The sequence below is a fragment of the Juglans regia genome, chromosome 14, assembly GCF_001411555.2.
Source record: "Juglans regia cultivar Chandler chromosome 14, Walnut 2.0, whole genome shotgun sequence".
Lineage (NCBI taxonomy): Eukaryota > Viridiplantae > Streptophyta > Magnoliopsida > Fagales > Juglandaceae > Juglans > Juglans regia.
Window position 1 is genome coordinate 23,913,861 of NC_049914.1, and position 13,142 is coordinate 23,927,002.

At 33.5% G+C, this 13,142-nt stretch overlaps 2 protein-coding genes across 2 annotated transcripts; both read right to left on the reverse strand.

Moving 5' to 3' along the window:
- Positions 1-317: 317 nt before the first annotated feature.
- Positions 318-6,460, reverse strand: LOC108994666 (pentatricopeptide repeat-containing protein At1g62350). Its single transcript, XM_018969970.2, has 2 exons — positions 6,026-6,460; positions 318-1,185 (listed from the first exon to the last, which is right to left on the reverse strand). Exons 1-2 carry the CDS (start codon positions 6,392-6,394, stop codon positions 769-771), a joined length of 786 nt encoding a protein of 261 aa, XP_018825515.1. The 5' UTR covers positions 6,395-6,460; the 3' UTR covers positions 318-768.
- Positions 6,461-8,497: 2,037 nt separating this feature from the next.
- Positions 8,498-10,256, reverse strand: LOC108994598 (lectin-like). Its single transcript, XM_018969873.2, has 3 exons — positions 9,976-10,256; positions 9,133-9,251; positions 8,498-9,057 (listed from the first exon to the last, which is right to left on the reverse strand). Exons 1-3 carry the CDS (start codon positions 10,138-10,140, stop codon positions 8,667-8,669), a joined length of 675 nt encoding a protein of 224 aa, XP_018825418.1. The 5' UTR covers positions 10,141-10,256; the 3' UTR covers positions 8,498-8,666.
- Between the last annotated feature and the right edge of the window lie 2,886 nt (positions 10,257-13,142).

A 13,142-nucleotide genomic window follows, 5' to 3' on the forward strand; every position in this document is an offset into this window, starting at 1 on the left:
CGGGGTGCAGACCCCTGATGCCCTCCCCTAGAAAATATATTTTACCAAGGTAAACCCAAAATCCGTTAATCGCATATTTATCCCACAAATCAAGTAAATCATCACCATTTGACCAATGAGACGTGACCCGTAAAATCTGTTTCCATCCAAAAGTTTGAACTTTAGATGTAGAGAGCATATCAAATACTAATCTCATCTAGAGAAACCAGCCCTTATCGCACCATTTGAGCCAACCCCTCTAAGGGTTAAGAACCCCATAAAAGGCCTTCTACTACTATAATATGTTTAATTTAAGAATATATGATGCAAAAGAAAAGTGAAAAACAAACTAGCTCTCATTAGTCCAGGGATTCAGGAAAGTACAAGTCTGTTATTATGATCTTATGTTATAACCTCTAACCCAAAATATTATCCCAGCCGATTTCCTAGGAAATCCAAAAAATACGAGAAATGCATCATGGTAAAATATTATCCTGCTTTCAATGAAGCCCTCAAAATTGCATCACATGAACCATTTCCCATGCTGAGTGAGAACAAGGGGTAGTCAATCCTCATATTCACTGCATGCCATGAAAAGCAAGCTTCCGAACGTAGAGACCATGTGTGAGCTTTTGCAGCATTGCGAAGGAGATCAACCATGGGGAACTCACAAGCAACTGCTTCAACTTATCACAAGCATGTAATTGCTTCTAGCCTTGCTCATGGCTAGCTTTTCCCAGGAAAGAGTAGTCTCCTGTGGAGCAAAGACCGTGTCAGTGGTAGCACCATTTAATCATCCCCAATCTTCTTTCTCCAATCTTCATGTTCAAACAAGTCTTCAGGTGGGTCATAAACAACCATATCAGGAAACAGTTCTAAAAAGTCATCTTTTATCTTCTCTCTCAATTCTGGGTATGGAAGGAGCCCTTTCAATATCACTCGAAAAGGCAAAGAGATTGGAGGATCAGGGGATAGTCTCATTTCATCATATATGTCCATTGCCTCCGAGGGCAACTCATTATCTAAAAAGGCTCTGATAATGTCCCCAAATGTATGCTGATCAAAGAGAACTTCCTCTTTCTTCAGGTCTTCCCAAACCTGCTTTGCTTCATCAACCTTTTTGTTTCGTGCAAGCATCATAAGCATGTCCCTGTAAAAGTACATGTCTGGCCGGTACCAAATTTCTTTACGAACCACATCGTATAACTGAGAAAGCAAACGATTTAAGATACTCAATCATTGCACACTGCACATTTGGTATGGCTGATTTAAAATTACAGTATCAAAGGGTAACAAAGTTATCAAGTACCAGAGAAAGAGCCAGAATTCACGGGTTTCCATAAAGTAATTGTAAAAGGAAAAAGATTAGAAAAAAGCCAATAAACTCTAATATGAATGTCAACTGCACCCCTCAAAAAACTGACGTGAAGGGTGAAATCTAGAGTTCCAAACCCACCAAGAGCGGGTCAAACTTACCATTATGATGGGGAAAAAAAAAAAGAGCAGCACATAATGTACTCTGCTTCGTGTTAACAGGCCATATGTAAAAGCACCTAACCCTGGTGCTAAGGTAATACAACAAATAACATGAATGAAAATTGTACAACGTGCTTGCAAGGAAGGTTATTCTGTTAGAAATAATATCAAATCAAGAATTTGATTCTTGATTTGATATTATCATAATCAAGTTATTTGATTTACATAATATCAAATCAAGAGATTTGATTTTATTTACCTTATTTGACCTCCATGTAATTTCCCTATAAATAGGGACCTACGCTTCATATTCAATCAAAATTGAGAATGGTAAAGATTTAGCCCATCAAAGCTCTCTCCCTCATTCTCCTCCTTCTCTGCTCTATCTCAATTTATGTTATATTTTCTATTTTCTATTATAGTACCATAGATAAGATGAACAGGAGCCCCTCCAAGAAAGGTAGATTCATAGTCAAAATGCTCTACCAAATTCTAACGAGCCTAGGTATAACCACATTTTAATGGAAGAATATATGGAAGACGAAAGCTCCTCTAAAAGCAGTTTTTTTTGTTTGGACAACCTCTGGCAAGATTCTTTTTTTTTTTTTGTTTAATGTCGGGGAACCTCTCCAAAGCAGGGCACTTCAGACCCACCCCTGCAGAGTAAACACTGGTCCCGTGCACCGCACCCTCGAAAGTTTTCCTACACGGAACTAGTTAAATCGTTGGTTTTTCACTAAGAGGTGTGGCCACAAAGGATTGTTTGCACTCATGAGGTGTTAAACCTTGGACCTTGAAGGGAGTGATACCTTAAGACCAAGGCCTTCACCACTTGGGCCAACCCCTTGGGCCAAGGCCTTTGGCAAGATTCTTACCACAGATAATCTGACTAAACGTCGGGCAATGGTATTGGACAAGTGTTGCATGCGTAAGAAGAATGGTGAATCGGTAGATCACCTTCTTTTACATTGTGAGGTGGCCAGGACCATGTGGGATGATTTTTTTTGCGGGAATTGAATTATCATGGATTATGCCTCTTAGTGCATGTTTGAGATTGCAATGGGTAATATAGCTTTTAGCTTAAGGCTAGATAGTTGTAGAGCTTAAGCTATTAAAAAGTTATTAACTTTTTGGTAATCATATGTCTAAAGCACTTTCAAACATGTTACATTTGTTTGGAAACAAATTAAAAAAGTGCTTTTTGAGGCATAAATAACATAAAAGGTCATTTGATTTTTTAAAAATTATAATCATATCCTTGATAGAAATCAAATCTTATAATCAAACAACAACAACAATAATCTAATAGAACTTTCAATAAGTATAATGAAAAACAATCACTTCAACGATGCATAAGTTAAATAACAATACAATTATGCTCAATATTAATAGCATTTTCACTAGATATCTCTGGTTTTCCATCATGAGTTTCCACAAATAAGATCAAAGGTCAAAATAGTAATTATCTGAAAGTTGTATGGGTATTTTCGCCCATTGACAGTTTCATTTGAAATTTTAACTACATTCTGCATTACCCAAAAAATTATGTTTCAGGAAAAACATCATTTAATCATTTTTTTTATACACGTAAGAATAATTTATTAAACCACATAATTAGGCAAGGCCTAAATACACAGGAAGTATAAAGAAGATGAACCTAATTACAAGCTAAGCGCTGTCATTTTATCATTAAAGAGCAATACTTTGTGGCAGCAATCTCAAACATACTTTTTAGCTTATTTGAGATTAAAAAGCACTTTAATATGCAACACCCAAACAACCTAATTTTATCATTAAATAGCTCTTATGAATATTTAAGCAATTTCTTAAACTCCTAACCAAACCCCAAATAAACCCTTAGGCTGGTGGATTTCGTAGCAAGTTGGAGAGGCCTCCAAGGTAATCCACAAGTGGCAGCAATCTGGAAAATGGCTCTTATATGTATGTGTTGGTGGCATGTCTTTGGCGGGAGAGAAATGATAGAAGCTTAGAGGACCACAAGAGGACAATGGATGAACTTAAAGTTCTTTTTTGAAACCTTGTTCTTATGGGTGGAGGTCATTGATTTTAAAGGACTAAGGCCTCACTTGATTTCGCAGATGATATGAGTTGAGATTAAAGTTAAAAGTTGAATAAAATATTGATAGAATATATTTTTTTAATATTATTTTCGTTTTGGAATATGAAAAAGTTGAATTATTTATTTTATTTTGTGTGGAAATTTGGGAAAGTTGTAATGATTAGATAAAGGGCTTGTTTGGATTCGCAAGTCATCTCAGCTCATCTCAACTCATCTCACTACTATTCATTACTATTCAGCAACTTTAACTCATAAATCTCACTACTATTCACAACTCATCTCATTACTATTCACAATCCATCTCAACTCATCTCAAGTCATCTCAAGTCATCTTCGAATCCAAACATCTCCAAAATGAAATGAGTTGACAGGAGTTGTAAAACAAACAAGGCCTAAATGTCCATGATTTTCCACTTTCAATTGTAAACCCTAGTTAGTTACTTCCCATGTGTACTTCCTATGTACTTGAGCTATGTCTTTCTTATGAATAAAATTTCTTGATTACCTATCAAAAAAAATTATATCATATTTCTCAATCACAAAGTGATGAGGTGTCAAACCCTATGACTTAAAGATATCAAAACCAAAAAATGTTAAATATATCAATTAACTCAGTGCATTTGTTCTTAGCACAGTACACTACATGCAAAGGGATTTATTACATGAGTAATGATGCACTACGTTTTAGAAGATTTTTTGTAGGTAGACCTGAATAATACTACAAGACTACCAAAGAAATCCAGCAATTAATTTTTCTTACTGTTTGTACACATAGAAGTGCTTGAAAATTGCAGTCAAGATCACTATACAGTGCAAGTAAGGGTGGGCGGCAGGCCCTCACCGCCTGTCCATCCGGCCCTCTGCTGGCCAATGCGGGGGCATCCACCCTCATGGTGATCCCACGCGGAGGGTGAGGCCCGGGTTGGGCCAAGCCTGCCCGGGGTTTACCCCATCAGGCCCATACGCACACACGCATATATATATATATATAAATATATAATCGGTTTATAATGAAACAATATCCAAAACAGCGTCAACCCTACCGTCTACCTATAATATGACTCTCTCTCTCCAGACTCCCAACTGCCTCCCTTCCCCCCACCCCTCTTCTGAGTTTTCTCTCCTACCGTCTACCTATAATATGACTCTCTCTCTCCAGACTCCCAACTGCCTCCCTTCCCCCCCACCCCTCTTCTGAGTTTTCTCTCCGTCAGGCTTTCACGCCTTAATGCCAGTGGCCACGGCCCATAGCCACCATCCTAGGACCTTGACTTCTCACTCATTTTTCATCTCCTCCTCCTCAAAGCAGGTAGAGATGAGAGAACTTCTCTTCATAAGTTATAATGTTGTGATGGGTCATCGGAACTTCATTGTCACATGTAACAGCTGGCGGTTGTGACCGTGGGTGACACCGGAGTCCATGACACCATGACGGATCTTTGAGTTTAATGACCCACAGCCACGACCAAGGGCCATACAAATCTGTCCACTACAAATCTGTCCACAGACCGCTAAATATTTGTGAACAAATCTGTATGACCCATGACGTCAGCCGTGGCCTGTGGGTAAGTTGTTAGATTAGGTTTTTTGCTTGATACGTTAGATTTTTCTGATCCGTAAGACCATAAGTTTGTTTGGTTGTAAGTTCAGTTTTTGGTTTTTGTCTGGATTCATAAGATCTGTATTGTTTTGTGCAATTTGGTTATAATTTTTTTTATTTTGGTTGTAAGTGTATTATGAAAGTCCGTGATACTGTGTAATGTAGTGTTGGACGGGGTGGCAAACGGACTGGGGGGCCAATCTGCCCCCCGGCATCCAAACGGGGGCACCGGCCCACGAGGCAGAACAAGGGCACTCCCTGTTCGGGGGCTGCGGGTAGCACCCCTAAATGCAAGGAATCAACTAGATTAGCAAATCCTGTCCTTTATTACTTTCAAAGTTCCACATGAGCCGAAAAGTAGTAGAAGACTTGCAGATTTGGATCATTGTCTATGACTTCGAAACTTTTGCAACATCCTTTGAGGATTTGAAATCCAATCCAACCTTTTACAACAATTTTAAATCCAACATCAAGCTACAGCTGAGTTCTTAGTGTATCTAACGTACACCATGTAATAGATACTAAAAAAAGATCAAGTTTCTTTTTCCTTACCACACTTTCTCATAGAGCAAAACAGAGGAAAAGCAATTCTTCAAAAATCAAGACTTTTTAAATTTGGAAATTCTAATAACCAAGCGCAGCATATCAATTTTTTTCTATTGTTCCAATGAAACAAACAAACCCAAAGCAATTCGAACTAAGCAAAGACGGTATACGAACCGAATTTCTGATCAACGAATTCGAGGATCGAATATCAGGAAATTCTGTTTACCCAACGTTCTCACGAGCCAAATAGAACCATCTTTAATGAATATCCTTTTTCCTTTTACGCCATTTTTTCTCACCAACCAAACAGAGGATCAAATTCAAATTGAATAGAAATCACGAACCTTCATGCAGAGTAAGATCTGATCTTGTCTCTGGAACTCAGCGAGAACGGCGAGGAGATCGGATTTGAGCAAGCGGGACACATGAGACCGGATGAACCGGTCTAGGCGTAACTGATTGAACCGGAGCCTCTTAAGCTCTTTGGCGACGATCAGACCCTCCTTGCCCATCTCCTTCCTTCTTCTCCAAATCGACAAGCTGGGACTGGATGCCGACCCTGCAACATAACGCAAAAACCATTTTTGCTGATGGTTTTTTGAGAAAGTGTCTTGCAAAAGCAAAGGGAAATTTGGGGAAAAGGGCGAGGAGGGCAGGCGGGTGGTGGTTGAGAATGAGGTTTTTCTGAAGAGATTTTGAGCTTGACGCAGCATTTAGCTTCGTCCGACACTCCCTCTCTTGTCTCTAGAGTCTGAAATCCTGGGTTCTCGACAGAAATTGGTACATTTTTTATTTTTGGAGCTTTTCTATTCATCATTTACCCACGTTACACTAATTTTATTTTTTAAAATTTTTTCATTTTAAAAAAAAAATTAAACTTTTGTTATTTATTTTTTTTAAATTAATTAATTTTTTTTACGCATCATCTATACACTATAAATTTAATAAATTTGATTTTGCTTTTATTTGAGAGGAAAATATTTCGAATAATCTGGGCCTCGTCATTGGCGTATATTTTAAAAATGTTGAGAATGTCAAGGTATAATTTGGATATTGAAATGAGATAAAATGATTTTAGATCAAAATTAAAAGATAAAAAAATATTGTTAGAATATTACTTTTTAATATTTTTTTATTTAAAAAAATTGAATTGTTTATTATATTTTATATGGTAATTTGAAAAAATTATAATAATGAGATAAGATGAAATATTTTTACTATTTAAGCAGGATCTTAATATGAAAAATTTTACTAAGAAGATGAACGGTACATATTTAATAAAGTATTTATATAATATAACTTGATTTAAAAAATAATTTTTAAATTTTAAATTTTATCATTTAAATAATATAGATAATGTGCTCTATGTACTAACTTGATAATAGCAATAATGATAATGTAAATTAAAATCACATATATTATTAATAAAATTTGACAAAATTCATAATAGTAATATATTAACAATAAAATATTTTTTATAATATTTTAAAATATAATTAAACAAATAAAGCTTATTCTATGGTCTAATTTAGGTTTAGGTTGTTACACCAAATGATTAACTTTAGAATCAAAATAATAATAACTGTTAATAAAATGAACAACATTAATAGTAAACTGTACTTATCTCAAGTACCATTTAGTATGTATCATGGCCAAAGGTCAAATTAATTAATACCATATAACTATGGTTTAATAATAGAAATATAATTAATAGACTTTAATCAATTAACTATAACTTGTATATGTAGTACCTATCGTGACTTAAAATAGTACTACAATATAACTTGTATATTATTCAATTTACATATAATTATATTGTTTCTACTATTATACGTACACAAGTGTTACCAACGTATATTGTGATTTATGACTATAACTTATAACTTGTAGTTGGGTATTGTTATATACTTGTAACATAACATTTATATATTGACTTCGTTTTTTATAAATAATATGTGTAGGGAAATGCTTTGTGTCTCGAGACTTTCTTCCGATAAAGTCTCCCGACATATTTTTTTTATTTTTTTTACTTAGTGATTAAAAAAATATTTTTAATGATGTTGTATTTTGTTAAATTATTTAAAAATGCGAGAAAAAATGCATTAAAAAAAAGATGAATTATACTAAGAGGGACTCAATGGGAACCCAAAATAGGGATGTAGTGCCGCCCCATATGTTTAAAACAATTTCAAATATATTATATTTGTTTGAAAACAAATTAAAAAAATGATTTTATGAGATAGATATGATTATGATTTAATTTTTTAAAAATTATAACTATATTCTTGAAAGTTGTAATTATCTGAAAATTATATGAGTATTTTTTATTATTGACAGGCTTTTTAAAATTGAAACTATATTTTACATTATCCGAAAAAACATGTACGATGCTTTTCCTCAAAAGTATTTTTTATTTTATTTGAGATTAAAAATTATTTTAATATAACATAGTCAAACAACTTAATTTTTTCATTAAATAGCTTTTAAAAGTTATTTAAGCACTTTTTAAGACTCCTAACGTAATTTCAAATAAACCTTTGGTTCTTCTACAATAAAAAAGGTTTTATATAGTTTTAAAGTAAAGAAATGATAGTTGTAGTCGTGAGTGTCTAAGCATCATGCAATCATTTTGAAAAAAGTGAATAAATACAAAACTTACATAAAAAAAAAAATTAATTTTTTTAAAAATAGACCCTACTCTTTTTCAAAATAATTTCACGGCACTTATATATTTTACGATTATATGTAGCTTTACTCTTTAAAGTATACAAGTCTCACAGCATCTCCTAATCTAAGCTTTTCTAACACAAAAGATATCATGGCTCAAAAATATCCAAGAACAGTCAATATCCATAATAGAAAGATCTAATTACGATGAAGCACAACATGTTTATAATTATGACACAGCGCACGTCTGATCTTGTTAATAATAACAAAGATCGATCGAGCATTTGCATTATTATATCTTCCATATATATAATTGACTCAGAGATCATCAGTACTACTCATCCTCTGAGATGGCCTAAGGATGGCACCCCTAATTATAAGTCCACTTTTCCAATGTCCTCCATGCTCCATAATATCGAACCCCACTTCTCCTGATTCTCCATTCTTGAGCTTGAAGCAGCCGACACTCAGCTCTATCCATTCTCCTCTTGGCTTCTCCAAAAGACTAACGTATCGTTGTTGAATTCTTTCATCTGGTAGTGAAAGTTTCAGTATTATGGGAAGCTCCCACCCATAAGCCCCTCTTTTCAACTTTACTTCATACACAACTTCATACACAACCTCCGGCGACAGCTCCGACATGTTCACCTTCCCTCTCACGTCCAACCAACATACAGCCTCAAGTTTGGCAACTTCAATGTTTTCATCACTGCAAATTACCATAAGTACTATATATTAATTGGAATTTCTGGCCGAAAAATACATCAAAAACACTTGACTTCACCTTGTTTCCTTGAAACAGTTCCAAGCCCAGTTTTCGCTTTTAGCACCCCAAGTGACATAGAGTGACCTTGCATACAACATGAAGCAAATACAACCAGTCTTCTGATCAACCCATTTCTTCTGCTTGGTGATTGAAAATGATCGATAGAAGATATATATAAACCAAAATACAAATTGTTAGATCGTGGAAAAACTATTAAATTCCTTTAAATTTGAGAAGAAAGTAATCTGCATATCTAAGATTTTACTTGGATTATGATTAGTCTTCATATCTCTTTCATCTTCTCCTAACTCTTTTTTTCAGTCTCTACTAATTGAAAAATTCTAAATATAAACTCCAACTTAAAAATATATGATTTTATCTTTTTACGATTTACCATTTTACCCTCATATTTAATGAATATGAAATATGAAATTTAAAGATAAAAAAATAAAATTACATATTTTTAAATATTTTTAAATGGTATATAAAATGTGAGTTTCTGTGTAGATCTGTACTAATTATCACTGTTATTATAAATATTTTACTAATCTAACTACGATCTCAATTAAAATCACTCCTAATTGCAAACCACCTATTGATTGAGTTTGGTCACCATAGTTGGGGAGAAATTAAGCAGGTTAAGAAGATCAGAACAAAAGTAAATGAAAGATCATCCTTTTAAAGTTCAATAACATGCATGTTTCACCTATTTGTTTGGTAAAATATCAAGAGCGAGTCTTCTGTTCCCATCTCTAGGAGCAGAAGAGGAAGGTGATCAATCTTGAATATATATATATATATAGAGAGAGAGAGAGAGAGAGAGAGATAGAGAAGCAGATTTTAGGACTGACTGTGACTGACCTTCCTCTTGTGCTCAAGGAAGCCTAACTGAGAGTTGTTAAGATCTGCTCTCGCCTTCTTCTTCATCTTCGATCTTTTTCTGGCTAAGTTTATAAGGAATTGTTGTGTAATCTTTAGTGCCCTCTCTTCTTCCCTTTGATCTACTATTTCATGGCCTTTTATCATATATAAACTCTACGCTTCTACGCTTCTACGCTTCTAGCTGCTCTCTCAGAGGCAAAAATGCTTTGTGGAAGGTCTCCTTCAAAGAAGAGTCTTAAAACGCGTGGAACTAATAATTAACTATTTCAATATTTGAGTACTGACTTTTCTCATTAATATTGGTACGAGCCATTGAAAGCCTTCTCTTGTAGCTATGCAGTACGGATTCTTGAGAAGCGAGGACTTCCGATAGTTTTGATATTTGAAAATTAAATAAAATATTTTTAAAATATTATTTTTAAATTAAAATTTTGAGAAAATTAAATATTTTTATATTTTATTTAAAAATTAAAAAAATTATAATAATTATAATAATTATAATAATTAATTAAAATAAAATAAAATGTATTGAGACAAATAAAATAACTATACCTAACAAATAAGAAAAAGTCATGTTAGGCTTCTGTCCAATAATGACCATTGAACATGTTACCTAGTATAAATTTATATTTATATTTTTATTATTATTTTTTTCATATTTTTTTAATATATATAAATATTTTAAAAAATAAAAAAATATATCAATATATTAAAAATTATTTCTTTAATTATTAAGTAAAAAAATTAAATATACGAACAGTTAAAATGAAGGGAGAAACTCATGCGAGAAATTATCATTTTCCAACAAGAAAATTGAATATTAGAAATCGTTCAAAGATATAATTTTTTCAATAAACAAATAAATATGTGGTTAAGGTATCGCTTTTCTTAGCACGATGACATGTACACGTAGATGTTGATGACCTATTTTAACGAAGAGTAATGCTAAAGAGAAGCCATTATAGCAGTGCACACTTTACACTCACTGCGTGACTGCTTCTAGTTGAATATGATTAATGCGGAACCTTTTCTATGATTTGTTTCATAAATTTTGAGAATTTTGATTCCAGAATATGGGTTATTCATAGGTGTGATAATATGTGATACAATCTGTGAATTTAATATGAACATAATACGAAATTAATAGATTTGAATTTAATATAAATAAGTTCGGGTTAAAACGAGTTGACACGTCAAAGCATTGGCAATGATCTAGCTAAAGCCAAAACCAAAATTTGGCTAAAACTATATGTTTTGCCTAAAGTCTTTGTCATTCAAGATATAACCTCATATTGGATTATTCATCTATTAACCAAAATAATAATATAATAATATTTTTTATTAATTTTTTCTTTCATATTTTGAAATTACATTAATCATATGTTAATTAATAATTTAATTTTTACTTCAATTATTATTTTCTGACTATTTTTTTCTCAACCTAATTATCCAACAAACATGATTATTTGTACTACTTCTATTATTTAAGATTTCGCTTTTTATTGCTAAAATGGACATGAATTTATCTTATTTATAAGCTATAGAAAAACTTGCATTATCTTCTAACAATCCTGTCTAATACATGCACAAAACTGTCCAATCCTGTCCAACAGATTTTCTGAACTAATTATCGTTTGGTTGCTGCAATTTTCTGACAAAAATCTGAACATTCCAAGCCATGCACATTTTAAGTTACTCTGTTATTGTAAAAGAAAAGGACCAGAAATTAAACCAACTATAAAAGAGATGCCTTTCAACATTAGAATGCCAAAAATCAGAAGTCTGGTAGATGCAACTTGACCATACACAAACCATACACAAGTTCAAGTTTGGAAATTAAATCTAAAACATACACAAACAAGCCCCAAAAACAAAACATATTGGAAATTAAATCCAACCCACCAGACCTGCCCACAAAAGAATAACGTTCATTTTCAGCTGCCAAAGTTTGAAAGATTTACCAAACAACCAATGTTCAACCAAAAATAAAAAAATCATAGTTGCTGCCCAACCACTAAAATCAGAATTTTGCAAATTTGCCCAACAGTTACAAACCTCCATGGGGTGTGAATGGATATGTAGATGTAGCTCAAGAATTATTCTTCGATGCCTCATAAATTTTCCTCTAAAGATTAAGGAAATAGTCTTGCTACATGACATTCATGCCAGCAAAATCCTATCTCATAATCTTAGCCTCAAACTTTTTCTTCTTAAATTCCAATTGTTGACTTCTATCGTGATCTGCCTTCATCACCGATGCTCTCCTCTCTACTATGCATAGGTGTCTATCATCGCTCATTTGAGCTAAGGCCATGCTGAACTCAACATTATTAGATTCTTGAGACTTTCGCTTCCTTTACCTTTCTTTCTCAGTTTTTTTGCCTGGAGATATCTCACCAAGAACCTCCACGTTGTCCTCCACAATGTTGCCGATAACTTGACTTGAGTAGTCAATGGTTGGACGTTTATCGTGTGACCTTCTTCTCGTATTCAATGTCATCATGTGTTGCTACCATTTGAGTTGGTATCTCAAAAGACACCAACCATTGTGAAGTCTGCCTTCTCCATATCTTTGTACATAAGTTTTGTCTTCTCAATCTAAAGAAATATTGTTAGTTAATAAATAAGCTTTACACAAATGCATAATTAAAGAAAAAGTATAAGTACCTTATCTTGCTTCGTCACACAACTTAGGTGCAATGATTCTACCCGTGCTACAGATGTACAAAATTTATTTGTGCATTTTTAGATCAAGGACCAGTGATTCATCAATGACAATACAGAACGGTTCACAATGTTTAGTTTTTTATACTCATGATAAAGATAAGAAATTTTATCCCATGTTTGAGTGGATTTTTTTATCAGTACCCCGTATAGTATCAATGTTAATGTTAAGCCAAGACGACAAGGAGGTTGTCCTCCTCTATAGTGAAAGATGTACATCTTTAAATTTTTTTAGTGGGTGGCCTCCTTTCACCGTCAAGGGGTTTTGCTTAGATCACAACATTAAAATTTTACGTTTACGTTGGGGTGCTATTACAACATTCTCCTCCACTTTGTAAGAAAGTGGTTAAGAAGGAATCATACTCGAATGGTGTGTCCATCCTTAAAGAAATTGTAATTGTTAAAGAGTCAAGCAACTTGAA